Consider the following 16,115-nt stretch of genomic DNA (forward strand, 5'->3'; position numbering starts at 1 on the left):
CTACTCTCTGGATGAAGAAACGTCTCCTGATCTCAGTCCTAAATTGGAAGATTCTGAGGAAGGGTCACTGGACCCGAAACGTTAACTCTTTTTTTTTCCTTCACAGATGCTGCCAAACCTGCTGAGCCTCTCCAGCAATTTTGTTTTTGTTCCTGATTTACAGCATCCGCAGTTCTTTCGGTTTTTAACTCAGTCCTAAATTGCCTATTCTGTATCCTTAAGATTGTGACCGCTGGTTCTGGATTCCCCAGTCACTCCTTGTGTCGGCACACATAGCAAAAGGCCAAGGAAGCACAAATGATAGAGAAGTGATATCGATGCAGATGAGTGGTAAAGGTAGGTCTGAATCGTCGAAAATAGGTCGGCTCTGCTGAGAACAATTCCATTCAAAGAAAACACGGCATACATAGTGATGGATTAACGAGAAATCCCGCTCTCGAAAACGACTGAAGGGGCTCTGATAAAGTCACCTGAATGGAAACATTAATTCCGCTTTCTCCACGCAGATGCTGCCAGACCTGCTGAGATTCGCCAGTGAATTCTGTTTTTTTTTTCAAATCACCTGCATTTGCAGTTCTTTGTTTTATTTAAGGATTCAACGAAGAACTTGACCGTGAAAGAAGAACAGAAGCTGGACAAACCCAATTTTCTGACTTGGAGATTTCTTCTTCTTTGGAACCAATCAATAGCCCCTCTCTTTTCGTCCTCCTATTGGTTGGTCAGGGCTCCAGTTCAGAGACCAGTCACCGGAGAGAGAGATGGTCGCCTGTCTCTTGACCAATGGAAAGCCAGCACCTATCAGCGAGCTGATCAATCACAGCGGCGATCGCATTCCATCCAATCTGAACGGAGAACGCTGCCCGGATATCAGCGAATCAGCGAGCGGGGAGGCAGCATTCGGCCAATCAGCAGGAAGAGATGTTCGCCTGGTGGAATGTTGACGAATCAGATCGCAGGTTGTGGTTGCTGGCGTTGACCAATCGGAGGCGCGCTCGAGCTCGAGCTCGAGCCGAACGAGTGCGGTCCGGCGATAGGGAAAGGCGGCGGGGAAGGAGGAAATCGCAAACTGCCGTTACAAGGTAGTTCAAAGCAAGAGGGAAATCTGCTGGAAAGTCATCGGACAAGGGGCGTTCACCTCAGAGAATTTAATTTCAGGTCTCTTGCAGGGTTCAAAGTTGTTGAAGATTATGTTTCTTATAAAACATGTTAGGTGTACCAATGTAAATCTAAATCGATGTGTGTGGTGAGAACGCCCCTCGTCTCGCCCCACTGTCAGATAAAAGTTCAAACTTTGCCAAGTGCAGTTCTTCCAATTAGAGAATGCATGTAATTTGTTCAAGTAAAGTTTGAAAGCTGTTTCAGTTATGAGTTGAAACTTTCACAGACTCATCATTTTCAGCTTTGGAGATTTTATCCCTCTCCACTTTGTTGATAAAAGCAAACAACCATTCAAGTGATAATCATTTGCTCTTAAAAAAAACCGTTGGAGTTAATTATCAACCAGGTGTTGCAAGCGGCTGGCTGGAAGTTCAGATTATTGCTGTTTGGTGCTTCCTCGCTGTACATTGGAAAGCAACAGACGAAATAAAAAAAAATAAGGATAACGAGGATTGGGAAGAAAACGCCTCCCTTTATTTACACCTCTGCTTTCTCGTCCCAGGGTGAAGGCAGCCTGTCGGAACGGAGTGACGCTGTTCCCATTGAGGAAATCCGGACTTTGGGAAGAGAGACCGATCCAAGCCCTCTACAAGAAAGCGGCGATCATTAGCAGGCGGCAAAAGATTGAAACAAACCCGACTCTTCTCCCTCGGGCAACCAGCCAAAAAACAAAATTCAGCCACGGCTCGGAGGAGACCTTCATTCAGTTTAATATATATATATATATATATATACATATTTAAAATATATCAGTAAATACCAAAGGGTATCGATCGTTAGGGAGCGAGCTGATTGCACTAATCGAGGCGATCAACAGATGATTGGAGACGCGAGTTTTGGGCTGGTCGATGCTCAGGTCATCGCTGTGTTACTCATTGATGTTGATGCGTATCCAGAGGTGATCTGTACTCGAGAGGCTGGGAGCAAGGGCCCGCAAACGTTGATCAGTAATTCCAGCAGCAGGAAAAGACCGCACTCTGGGGCTACTAGCCATGAACTAATTGTAAACCCAGCGACGTCTGTAATCAATCATCCGAAAGATCGATGCCAAAGGAGAGCCCTGCAGGGACCGATCGGGAGCCTTTACCCAAGAGGACTCCATAAGCAGAGATCGATCCAGCGTTCGAATACCCACCATAATCAGTTGATCGAAATTGCCAAAGAAATCGGGAGTACGGACTACACAATCAATAACCAAAGGACAATGAAACAAGGGCCTTGTTTGAAAGGTGTTATCGATAACCAGATTGAAAACCGAAGTGATAAAATTAATGCATTGATTATGGAACCGAAATCGGGAGTATTCCGAAGAACAGCTGGATTTGCTCGTGCGAGAGGAAACTTTAATTTGTTTGGATGTTTTGGGCGATTGTGGATGTTAGTACTGTTTTATATCCACGTGCTACAGATCCTGGCTGAAGGTAAGATTAAGTGCTACATTACAGGAGTCTAACATCTTCAAAGTGCGGACAAATTATGTTTGGATTTTGTTTATACAAACCTTCCAAGTGATGTGAAGGAGAGATTGAAGTACAACATTTGTGTTGTGCATGAAGTGGTAGCTTTGAGTGCCGACACAAATGCTACCATATTTTCAACTGTCATGTGGTTTCTTTGCAACATACTTGTTAATCAAATAGTATTTTGCAAGCTGCATAGTACGCAAAGGGTTACATTTGAAATGTTGCATATTGTCTGCTATCAGTTCTCCCAGCTTTACTTTCCAAGCTGACTTTCCAGTATTAAGGAACAATTATCCGATGGTGAGTCAATTAATGAGACTGCGTGCGTTTTGCTTTTTATTTTTTTGCCATGGGAACAAACTAAAGAATTGCAATACTATTGGCCAGTGTAAATTAGCACTTGTGCCAGTTTCACTTTCCATCACAGAATTGCAACGCGAAGTAGAAGCCTAATGTACGTACTACTTTATCAATCCGAGGTAATCCCTTACTCCTTTTTTTTTCAAAAAAAACGAAACCACTGCGGATGCTGTAAATTAGGAACAAAAACAAAGTTGCTGGAAAAGCTCAGCAGGTCTGGCAGCATCTGTGAAGAATAAAGTCAGAGTTAACGTTTCGGGTCCGATGACCCTTTCTCAGAACCCTGAGCTTTTCTAGCAACTTTGTTTTTGCTCTCGCTTTTCAAATTGCATTATGAATTATTTGTTAATTGAAATACAAGCTTGCTTTATTCAGCATATAAGCAAACTCTGATTTAGCTAACAGACCAGATAATGCAAACTACACTTTATGTACCATTATCCACGCGTTCGAGAAAGTGTTCGAAATACGATTGTTTTACCCAATGAGTGATCTGGTATTTGCGCTCTTTATGATGGGATGCCGAAGTTCTTTGCTTGAGCGATGCGCCATCATAATTCAGAAACAGTGCCGCGTTTGTTCTCGTGCCAGTGCTCTCAATTGGATTAGTATCCCAATGTAAGAACTTGTATTAATTCCAAATAAAGGGCTTTTATGTTACACTCCTGTCCCTATGTTTAAACTTTTAAAAACTGACTTCTATTAAGATTGAAGTAGCTATCTTAATCTAATTTTGTTTGAGTAGCATCAATATTTATATTCAGTTTCATACACCTATTTATAATTAATCTTTTTTTAAAATTTATTCTCCACATTTCCCTTGGAGAATAGTTTAAAGTAGTGAAAGGATTCATAAACTGATTAGCATCTGACCCATGACGTTATGGTTTCTCTCACAGCAGTAACCATTATTTCAAATGTATATCAGCTGATAAGTGGTTAGTCCTATAGGGCAAAACGGTTTTATAAGCTGCCGTAGAGTGCACAGAGGCTGGCCACCCACACCTGCCAGACATGAAGATCCCACTCGATGTCATTGTGGAATTGAGAGTTGGAGCTTCAATGTCCCACTTGCTGAGATTATCTCTTGCAGTGCTGAAGCACTGTACCTTATAATTTTAAATTGGGAATGGCATCACTAAGCTGAAGGCTCAAACCATTTGTCCTGTTACTATGAAAGGAAAATTGATTATGAGGAAAAAATATAAGTTTTTCAGTAGTACTTCATTCAAAACACAATGCAGTTGGAACTTCAGGTTGTATTTTGTGGTAATTATTTTTTGATTGTAAATCCCCAGTGGGAATGAAATTAGTCACATGTCACCTTGGATTTTAACAAAAAATGTCCTTTAATAATCTGGACACTTTCGTTATCTTATGTAAAGAATGAGAGGATGTTACAGCGAATGTTTAGCCATTAAGCCCATCAAGTCAGTTCCATTTTTTTACCAACCTTTTTCTTCAGCGATTGTGCACAGTTTTGGAATACTTCCCATTGTCAGTCTACTATTTGAAGTTAACAGAGATCAATTACAAAGTCATAAGTCTGTTAGCCTTTACGTGGAAATTCGAGCACTAAAATGATCATAGGGACAGAGATGCAGTTGGGAAGTATGAACTTGTAAAGGTACTTTTGTCTCTCAAACCTATTTGAATATTGAAGTGTGCACATATGTAAGAATATAAACCATAAAAGTTAAGAACAGTAATCAGTCAACGCATTGAGCTTGCTCGACCATTCAGTAAGATGGTGGTTGATCTGGATGTGATCTCAGTTCCACATTCCCAAATACCCCAGATAACATTTGACTCCCTTGTTCGCAATAATTTAGTTACCTCTGTCTCCCACTGCCATCTTCGGGAAAGAGTGTTCTGATGAATTATGACCCTCTGAAAGAAAAAAATTCTCCTCATCTGTCTTAAACAGAGTACCCCTTTATTTTGAAACTCTGTCCCCTCGTTCTACTCTGTCCCACAAGCGTAAACAACTTAATTCACCCTTTGAAGTCCTTTCAGGACCTCTTGTATCTTGTGATCATGTCTCATTCTTCTGAACTACAATGGCAACAGACTAGCCTGTCCAACCTTTTCTCATAACATAACCATCCTCCATCCCCAATCCTGGATATCGGTTGCTTGAACCTTGTCTGAACTGCCAATACACTTATAACCTTCCTTAAATGAGGAAACCAAAATGTACACCCATCTCCAGATGTGTTCTTACCAGCACCCTGTACAGCTGCAGCAGAGCATCTTTTCTTTTATATTTCCCTTCTAGTAATGCCAATTATCCATTTTCCCTCTTAATCACTTGCTGTACCTGCATACTAATGTCTTGTGATTCATGCATCACAACACCCAGATCCCTCTGTATCTCGGATGTCTGCAGTTTCTCTTTGTATTGAAGTAACATGCTATTTTTCTATTCATCGTGCCAAAATGGGAAAGTTGACATTTTTCTACGTTATGCTCCGTATTTCAATTTTTTTCGCTCACTAACTGAATCTATTTGTATCCCATTCCAGTTGCCTTATGTACTTGTCACTAATTCTTTTCCTATCTATCTTTGTTAAATTTGCTGATGAATTGTACATTCAGTTCCTTCATTCAAATCATCAATATCAATTGTGCATTATTGAGGCCCCAGCACTAACCTTTATATTCTGTCCAATCTATTGACTTGCCATTCATCTTGGTAGAATTATGTGCTTTTTCTTTGGATTAATACAATCTTTAACATATTTGATTGGAACAGAAATTGTGTCCTTTCCTTTGAGCCATTGTTTGTCACTGGAATGTACCTTTTCTGAGTATTTTGAAATACCTCCTTTAAATATGGGCTATTGCAGCATCGCGTAAGTTGAAGTGAACAGGAAACTTTTTTTTATCTTGGCCATAATTGTCCTCCTTCGAGCTTATAATGGCTTTTTTCCCTTTATTCATTCATGGGATGTTGGAGTCACTGGTTAGGCAGCATTTATTGCCCATCCCTAATTGCCCAGAGGGCAGTTCAGAGTCAACCACATTGCTCTGGATCTGGAGTCACATGTAAGGATGGCAGCTTCCTTCCCTAAAGGACATTAGTGAACCACATGGGTTTTTCCTGACAATCGACTCATGGTCATCATTAGATTCTTAATTCCAGATATTTATTGAATTTAAATTCCACCATCTGCTGTGGCAGGATTCGAACCAGGTCTCCAGAATGTTGTTTGGTCTCCGGATTAACAGTCCAGCGATAATACCACTAGGCCATCACCTCCCCATGATACTTTCTTGGGTTTACTCTCATTTCCCTTAAACTGAATATGATATTGAGTCACATTATAGTTAGTTACCTTGGGATGTCTTTAATATGAAGTCATTAATAAGCCTGTTTATTGTACATTGCCTTATCTTGTCTCGCTTGCTCACTACTTGGGTCTAGAACTTGGTGCCATGAGAAGCTCTCCTGAATATAATCCCATGAACTCATCACTCAGACTTTGCCAATCCAATTTACATATTGATTAACCTCACCCATGACTCTTGGCATATCTTTCCCAGTTGCCCCCCTTTTTTCTATCCTGTCTGACAGTGTGGTTTTTATTACAAGGTAATATGCCATTGCTGAAAGTGACGTCTTTCCCCAACCAGTCTCTCCTAAACTGATTTGACATCTTCATCTCCACAACTAAGATATGATTTCTTTATTGTACCAATGTCATTCTTAATTAACAAAGCTATGCTTCCACTCTTCTCTAGCTTTTTTTATTGTTGGTGTTATATATTCAAGGCTTCATGTTTATCTTCTTGCAGTACGTCTCTGTAATGACTACCACATCACATCGACATTTTAATAAGGCTATACAATTTACTCTTGAGGTTTTACTTTGGGTGGATAACAGGTAGGTAATGGGTGTTGTCTCATTCGATTTCAAAAGAGAAAAAAGAAACAAACTTGAATTTATAGGTGTTTGTGATTTGGCTATTGCAAAATAATCTTAGTGTTTTCAAGCTAAAGCAAAATACTTTGGATGTTAGAAATCTGAAATAGAAACCAAGTGCTGAAGAAACTCGGGTGTGGCAACAGCTGTGGATAGAGGAACTGAGTTAATATTTCAAGTCCAATATGACTGTTTGGAACTAAAGAGCATTGCATTTGCACACCTGTTCAGTTCCAAAGGAGAATTACATTTTCATTTTTGTAATAAAGGCAGATCAATAGCCAAACTTGAGCACTTGTTTTGTGTTGCTCAAAGAATAAATGTTGGCTTGGATGCCAGAAGAGTTTCTCTGCATTTAAAGGCACTGTGGGACCTCTTCTGACCTGAACAAACAAATGGGACTTAATTTTGATATTTCATCTGAAAACATAACATTTTGTCCTATCATACTGAATTGTTAATCCAGATTATGTGCAGAAATTCTGCAGTAGGCCTTGAACTTGAATCTTTTGGCTCATGTATAAATGATATCTGAACTAATTTGGCATTTGACCCCATTTCTGTAGAAGCGTCAACTTTCCGGCTCCTCTGCTGCCTGGCCTGCTGTGTTCCTCCAGCTCCACACTGTGTTGTCTTTGACTGTGTGGAAACAGGGCTGTTCATGAGGTGTTTGTCTAAAGCACAAGTGGCGAAGTAGATGATGGGATTGATGTGATGATGAAAGGTAAATAACAAAAGGTGTTCTAAAATAATGATGTAATATCAGGTGATTTGAGCAATAACTGGTCATCAGTGGAAGACCATAGAACTTCGTATTCACTTGGTTGTTCAGAACTTTTGTAAATGACTTTGGAGTATTATAATCCTAATGAAAATGCATTAGTTTAAATATTTGCTAGGTTAGGTCAATGGGCAGAGTGAGATCGGATGGAATTCAATGTTGAAAAGTATAGAATCTTCAGATTGGATAGCGTAATGGAATACTAATTTACATATTAAATGGCACCATGCTTGAAAGGACTGATGAGATAATGGATTTGAGGAGTTTAGTGATGAGTCTTTTAAAGTTGTCAGTTCAGCATTTAAAGATCATGATGAAAATACAGTTGCTGGAAAAGCTCAGCAGGTCTGGCAGCATCAGTGAAGGAAAAAATATGTTACCGTTTCCTGTCCGGTGACCATTCCTCAGAACCGGACCCGAAACGTTAACTCTTTTCCTTCTCAAATGCTGCCAGACCTGCTGAGCTTTTCCAGCAACTTTGTTTTTGTTCCTGATTTACAGCACTCGCAGTTCTTTAGGTTTTTATTTGATGAAAATACAGTGTTGAGCTAAGGATACGGAATAAGCTTGCAGTGATGTTTTATTTGACTTTGGCACATGAATCTGGTTTACCGTGCAGTTTTGGCCTTCATGTTGCAGGAATTATTGGAGGGAGTCCAAAAGAGTTTTGAAGTTCTGAAATGCTTATTATGCCTTCCCTGGCTGTTAAGGAATGTCCACGAGAGGTGGCAGCACAGTATACAGTTGGGAGAACCAATGGCCAAGCTAGTCTGAAAACTGCTGCCCTTGGAAGCTGAGGAGACTTGGGCCGAGTTAGGATTTGGCAGGAAGGTAGTGGTGTAATAGTGATGTCACCTAGATGACTAATCTAGAGTCCCTGAGTAATCTAGAGTCCCAGACTAATATTCAGGAGAAATGGGTTCAAGTGCCACTTCAGTTGAATGGTGAAATTCAAATTTGTGAAAAATGTGAAGTAAAAAGATTTAGGGCTCCCCACCTCTGGGCCAGAAGGCCTTGCTTCACGTACCACCCTGCTCCAGAGATGTGTCATAACATGTCTGCAGAAATATCTGCGGTTAATTGGAGTGGCCCTGGGTGTTTTCAATGCAGAATTCATGATAATGATAAAGAAACTTCCGGTTGATTATCATCTTTCTCCCTTCCTCAACTGATAAATCAGTTCTCCTCTATGTTGAACATTACCTGCGAAAGCATCATGTATAGCAAGGTCACAAAGTGTATATTGGCTGGGGACTTCAGTATGCTTGACAGTAGTGCTACTGAACAAACTGGCTCACTTCTGAAAGAAGTGGGAAGGCTGAACTTAAGCAGATGGTCTGCCAGGGAAAGCCACAAGAAAAAGTCTTCTAGACCTGCTCCCCTTCAACCTAGCTATCATAAAAGAATCTGACCTTGACCGTAATGGGTAGAGATAAACACTGCATGCTCTTTGTGGAGCCGAAGTCCTGTATTCACCCTCATGACATACTTTTACGTTGTATGACACTAATATCTTGCTAAATGGGATGGATTCAAGTTGATTGAGCAATTCGAATGAATTTCTGTGAAGACTTGAGTTATGAGCTGAAGAATTGTATTCCATGAAATTCTGTAATTGCATGGCCTGATATAACCCTCATTCTACCACTTCCACAGTGACAAGCAATTAACTCTGGCTTAATGAGGATAGCAATAGCACGCGAAGTACCTTTTCTTTTCCTTTTTAAAAATAAGCAGATTATTCTGATGAAGCTGCCACAAAGAAGAACATACGTGCTAAATAGGAGAAGTAGTGTGCAAGAGACAAGAGATGGTCCATCCCACGACTGATGGATCAGATTAAAGTGCTGATGTCCTGTCGCATCCAATTGAATCGTAGCAGACTTTTAACCAGCTAATGGAAGGAAATGATCCCATTTACATGGCCATTCTTACTGATGGCAAAGTACAACTTGAGTGCAAAAGACAAAGCTGAATTGCTTGCAGTTACCTTCGGTGATGTTTGCTCAGTGGGTAATCCACTTTTTGGCCTCCTAAGATTCCCACTATCATGGATGCCAATTTGATTGACAATGATGTCAAGGAAATGACTAGAAAGGCTGGATATAGCCAAGCTGTGGCCTGTCTTGATCTCGGCTGTAGTGCTAAAGATTTGCGCTCCAAAACTTGCGTACCCCCATCAGTTCAGCTATAAAGTGGTGCATCTGCAACAATGTAAAAATTTATCCAGTTATGTACTGTTCACAAAACAGTTCCTGCCCTATCAATTTTTAGTCACGAGTGATTGATGCATTGACAATCCTATCAAGTAGCACTTAGTCACCAATAATAATGTCTTCCCTGACCCCTTGATTTTTTTGGGACCTGTAACTACACTACTCTGGATTTCCACAGCCCTATTCAAACATGGACACCTGTGCAATTCCACAGGCAGGATGAGAGTGACAGTCCTCAACATCAAAGCAGCATTTGGCAGATAACACTGCACTGGCTGGAGTCATGTCTTGCATAAAGGAAGGTGACTATTTATTGTTCTGGATCAGAACAAATCCCCTCAATATTCAGAAGATAGTCGAGACCCCAACTTTTTCTTGTTTTAAAAGTAACTGTAAAGTGCTGTGTTTCAGATGGAATTCGATTGGTCAAACTATTGGATTTAAAGCAAAACACACTTTATTCATCCACTTTCCTTAAACACAACAAGAGAAAGAAGGAATTGGAATAACTTTATTGGAAAATTAAACAGAAAAATAGATGCAGTAACTATAATTAACTGTTCCAATATTGTAACATCCCATAAACACACCCTTGGCAAAAGGCAAATTCAGAAAATAGATTGTCTCGCATGCAATTCCAGTATCAGGAAGCGAAACCCCAGCTTTTGGCTTTAACTGAAGAAACCACTTGCCCACTTCAAGACCTCAACAGTAACTGCTGAAAACTTTAAAAACTAAAAATCCTGAATCTGTGAGAGCTTGACCACACCCATTCAGGCTGTTTTTATTTTACTGACTTAAAACAAACCTCAAAGCCTCACAAGCTATTTACTCTCATGGCTGTGGTAGACTGCTTGATACCTCTACCTTAAAACCTCTATTTTGTCCTTTTGTTTTTAAAAGAGCAAAATAACCTCTTAAAGCCATAGTATCATTACTATGGTTGTGGATGCTATGCATCCACGTCCCAGTACATTGTGCCAGGAGTTGCTCAGAGTTGTATCTGAGCTCCAACCATTTTCAGACAGTTCAGCAATGACCTCCTGTCCGTTATTAGGTCAGAAGTGGAAATGTTCACTGAGGGTTGTACGCCATTCAATTCAGTTTATAGTTCCTTGGGTATTAAATCAATTTGTTCCAGTAAGTAACGGGATCTACAACATTCAGTCTCATGTTGATAACCTAGAGTCACTCCTCACAAGTGCCAGGCAATGATCATGTTCAACAAGAAAGTGTCTAACCATCTCCCCTGACGTTCAATGACATTACCATCACTGAATCCCCTACTGTCAATAATTCTGAGGTCTACGTTTAAACTCAAGCTGAACTGGACTGGTCTTATGAATACAGTGGCTACAACAGCAGGTAGGAGGCAAGGAATTCTATGGCAAGTAAGTCATGTTTTCACTCTGCAAACACTGTTAACATGGTATGCGTCCAGAATGTGATGGAATACTCCACTTAGCAGGATAAATGCTGCTTCAACAACAATCTAGCAGCTTGACACCATTCAGAGTAAAGCAGCCTGCTTGATTGGCATCTTCTTCACTCCCTTCTGTTTGGATGCACAATGGTAGCAGCGTGTACTGTCTACACTTAAGTAACTCAGCATGGCCTGTTCGCCAACACTTTCCAATCTGCAACTTCTACCACCTAGAAGGACAAGAGCAGCCAATATATGGGTAGACCACCATCTACAAAATTTCTTCCAAGCCACACTACCTCGTTCTGTCACTGTTACTGGGTCAAAATCCTTGGACTCCCTTCTGAATGTGAATCTGGGTGTACCAACCCTGCATGAACTGCTGTGGTTCAAGAAGGTAGCTGTCCCCCATCTTCCTAATGACAATTGGTAATGGTCAATAGTTTTTTTTTAAAAAAAAAAAATGTTTCTGCCCATGTTGTTTGAACTTATCAATCAGTTTGAACAAAAATTACTTAGAATTTTGTTTTTATTTTGGTTCTGGGATGGTGGAATTGGACTTTTTGTAATATTTATTGTTGGTGAAACTGATTAGGGTGATGTCATACAGTGGGGAATTCTCCTTGTACTCCTTTGATTGGGACCAAACAATTTACTTTTGCTCCTGTAACACTCTGTTCTCCTACAATAAAATAGGTATATATCCTGTAATCTCAGCTTTATCACATGTCACTTGACATGGCTCAAAGGTTGACACAACAACCATGAGGCAAACAAAATGATGGGCGAGGGGAATAACTTCTCAGACAGCTTAATCTGAATTGATGTATGATATTTAGTTGTATTTAGCCATGGCAATTTATTTTGCATTCCTACCTGAGAGGATAAATGACAAAGAAAATTGGCTAGGAAACTCTTTTCATTTGGACAGGTGGATGTGTTTTTTTTTTGGCTTTCTAAATGCTTGTATTTCCTAGTTGAGTTGTCTGTATAGGTCTAGTCCAAGAATAGATAGTTTGTGTAGTTAACATGGTGACCCCTATTCTTTTTTTCCTTTGGACTTTGATTCCTTCAAATCATGGTGCTAGATGTGAAGATTGGTAAGTTTTGACAGATGAGGATTGACATTGTGAATGGATCCTTTCGTTCATTCCATATTGTTGGTTTGAAGGAAAACTGTTTCTGGTCATTGTATTTCAAACATTAAAAAAAAATTCATGAACTGTCTGTCTCTCTTCACATGATGTTGTCAGTGGTTTCTAGGCACTGAAGTATTAAAGAAATTCTCAGTATTTGCAGTCACAAATACAAGACCTGAACTTTGATTAATGATGCAGGATCATTTTTTTTTTCCCCCAGGTTGTAGTTGGATATTGCAACTGTCACAAGTATAAATATGCATTTCAGGCAGGGATAATACATTGCACACATTAATGTTTTTATCTTCAAGAATGTTGAGACCAACTGTAGTGTTGCAACTGCCGTCTGTGTTGCAAATGGCTATTTTGGTGTCATCCAAAGAAAAGATCTGGGGCAATAAGTATTGGTACCATGTTCCATTGTTCCAGAACATTGACCTAATCTATTGAGTGAACTTGGGTGTATCTTTTAACAACATATTTCTAAACTAAATTGAAACATTTGACTAATAGGTTTGAAGCACTTGGTTGACAACAACATTTTGCAACACCAGTTATTTAATATGTTCATAAACTTACAACTAAATAAAACATTTGCTGAGATCTCAGAATTTTGTTCCCTTTTTTAATGACTATCTAATTGGCAGTTGTTAATAATAAGATGCATCCAAGGCATCTTTAATTGTTGCCTGTAGAGGGATTTTAAAGAGGAGCCTTGAGTCTTGCACTGACTTGGACCACAACAACTGGATTTTTCCCATCTGGCTTCAACATCCTCTGCAGCCCAGATTAGAGATCCTCAACCCAGACACGAGGTAGGCAACATGGCCTTTGGAACTCTTGATCCGGGCCTCGAAGAATAGTGTCTATTCTCCTGTCGATGCTATCCCTGATTATAACTACGTTACTCTTTTTTTTTTTTTTTAATTCCCCCTCCCAACCTTGAGTGGCTTCCAAGGTGCAATGTTGAGTCTGCTCATCCTTCCGACAGCTCCACTTTCATCTACGCAAGCTCAAGGGTTGAAGGTCCTTCAGTGCCACATCCTGGATCCCTGTACCCAACTTCCTCATAGTCACACATTCCTGTCTCTGACCATTGACCAAATTTGATGCGCAAAGATCAAAGAACATTACGGCACATGAATGGGCCGTATAGCCCACCAAGACTGTGCCAACACATGATGCCTTTATAAACTCAAAATCTTTTCGCACTTATGCGGTCTGTGTCTCTCTATTTCTTGCCTATTGGTATATCAGTCAAGATGCCACTTAAGTGTTGTTAGCACCACCACCTCAGGCAGTGCATTTTAGGTATTTATCAACCCTGAGGTTTTTTGAAAAAAAAAAGCCTCTGATTTTGTTTAAACTTAGTCCCTTTTACCTTAAACAAAGGTAGTTAATCTAAGCCATTTCTGAAGAAGGGTCCCGACCCGAAACATCAGCTTTCCTGCTCCTCTGCCGCCTGGCCTGCTGTGTTCCTCTAGCTCCACACTGTGTTATCTAGTTAATCTAACAGGTGTGATTGCCTCCTGAAACAGTGTCTAGGTAACTCTCCCCATCCCTGATGCATTGCAGTGTTTGAAGCTCGGACTCCAGCTCGTCAAGTCCGAGTTGCAGTTCCTCAAGCAGCCAACACTCGCTATAGATGCGATCGCTATGAACGACAACATGGTCCATCAGCTCTAACGTTATGCAATTACACCATAGTGCCTGGCTGTGTTTCAAATACTTGGTTTTTAATTTGATTTATTTTTTTGAAAAAGAAAACACTGGTCTTCTTGTTTATAACCTGTGAATATTTCCCCTATTCATTTCAATCTGTAAGTAACCTATAATATTCAAATTAGTAACTATCGCTAAACAATGAACTTGCGGTTCACCTGTGGTGTAATTCTCTTGTGTGCTGGACCCCTGTTCCTGGGACTTAATTTATCCTGGACAGTGTTTCACTCTGGATGTGATTTCTCCTTCATGACCTTGCAAACCTTACTTTTTAGCACCTCCTTATCATTATATTGCTCAGTTTTTCAATGTCTACATTTTCAATTGGGTCATTGTCGCCATCTTCTAATTTGGTGAAGACCGAAGCAAAATCTTTGTTTAGGACCTCTGGCATACCCTTTGCTTCTGTGAACGGTTTGCATTGTTTGTTGCTTGTGAGCTTCAGTCTCTCTCCTTCACTAATCTTTTACTATTAATATATTTGAAGAACATTTTACCATTTATTTAGTGCAGCTTGCCATCCTTCTTCACACTTCTTAGTCTTTCTTATGCCAGCGTCCGCCTTTCTCCTGCATTTGAGATAATTTTCTGATTTTTATTGCTCTTATTTTTGCAGTGTGCATCATATGCCTCCTTTTTCTTCCTCACTTTCTTATCAGTATCCTTTAGTCATCCAGGGTACTGTAGCTTTGGACATCCCATATTAATTTCTCATAGGCATGTAGCCTATTCATGTCCCTTTTTAAAGTCTGCCATTTTACATCTATCGTTTTAGCTGCCAAAATGTGCTTCCCATCAACCTCTCCAGTGCAACAGTTAGACTGCTAAAATCTGGAATTTTAATCCTTGATGGAGTTTTATCCTTTTTACAAGTTAATATTGAATCATACTTTATTAAGATGACTATTTCCCAAATGCTTCTCCATTCTGATTTTCTCTGCTTGGCCTGTCTTATTTCCTAGAGCCAGATCAAGCTGTCTCCCAGGTAGGACTGGAACTGTACTGTTTGAGGAAAATTCTTATGCATATATTCGAAAATTTCTCCCCTTCCATGCCCACATTCTACCTTTTTCCCAGTCTCCCCTGTGGAAATTGAAATCACCAACTGTCACAATCCTACTTGCCCTGCAGGTTTCCATAATCTGCTTGCGAATGCTGTCGTGTACTTCCTCTGCACTGTTCAGAGGTGTGTAATAAAATACCCAATAAGGTCACTACTCCCTTCCTGTTTCTCACTTCCAACCATATAGATTCTATTTCAGGAACTGCATTTCATTCAAGGGCTATCTTATTATCTTTGACCAAGATTGCTACATTTCCTTTTTCATCCACTCTCTTTCTACTGAAAACCTTACAATCCAGGGTATTAAGTTTTTAGAGATAGTAGGAACTGCAGATGCTGGAGAATCCGAGACAACAAGGTGCAGGGCTGGATGAACACAGCAGGCCAAGCAGCATCATAGGAGCACAGAGGCTGACATTTCGGGCCTAGACCCTTCATCAGAAAAGGGGGAGGGGAAGGGGGTTTTGAAATAAATAGGGAGAGAGTGGGAGGCGGATAGAAGAGGGATAGAGGAGAGGATAGGTGGAGAGGAAACAAAACCCCACCTCTTCCTCCGTTACATTGATGACGGCGCCGCCTCGTGCTCCCACGAGGAGCTCGAACAGTTCATACACTTCACTAACACCTTCCACCCCAACCTTAAGTTTACCTGGACCATCTCTAACACCTCTCTCCCCTTCCTGGACCTCTCTGTCTCCATATCGGGCAACCACCTAGAAACCGATATTCATTTCAAGCCCACCGACTCCCACAGCGACCTAGAATACTCCTCCTCCCACCCATCTTCCTGCAAAAATGCTATCCCCTATTCCCAATTCCTTCGCCTCCGCAGCATCTGCTCCCAGGATGAGGCATTCCACTCCC

The 16,115-nt window shown here is 40.5% G+C and overlaps 1 protein-coding gene across 1 annotated transcript in view; it reads left to right on the forward strand.

The window, feature by feature from the left end:
* Positions 1–1,039: 1,039 nt before the first annotated feature.
* Positions 1,040–16,115, forward strand: part of sdk1a (sidekick cell adhesion molecule 1a) — a 720,929-nt gene continuing 705,853 nt past the window's right edge. The window contains exon 1 of the mRNA XM_048609738.1: positions 1,040–2,579. Coding sequence (XP_048465695.1) covers positions 1,976–2,579 — 604 coding nt within the window. The 5' untranslated portion in view covers positions 1,040–1,975. The remainder of the gene's footprint in view (positions 2,580–16,115) is intronic.

This window comes from Rhincodon typus, chromosome 21 (assembly GCF_021869965.1).
Source record: "Rhincodon typus isolate 14 chromosome 21, sRhiTyp1.1, whole genome shotgun sequence".
NCBI classification, from domain to species: domain Eukaryota; kingdom Metazoa; phylum Chordata; class Chondrichthyes; order Orectolobiformes; family Rhincodontidae; genus Rhincodon; species Rhincodon typus.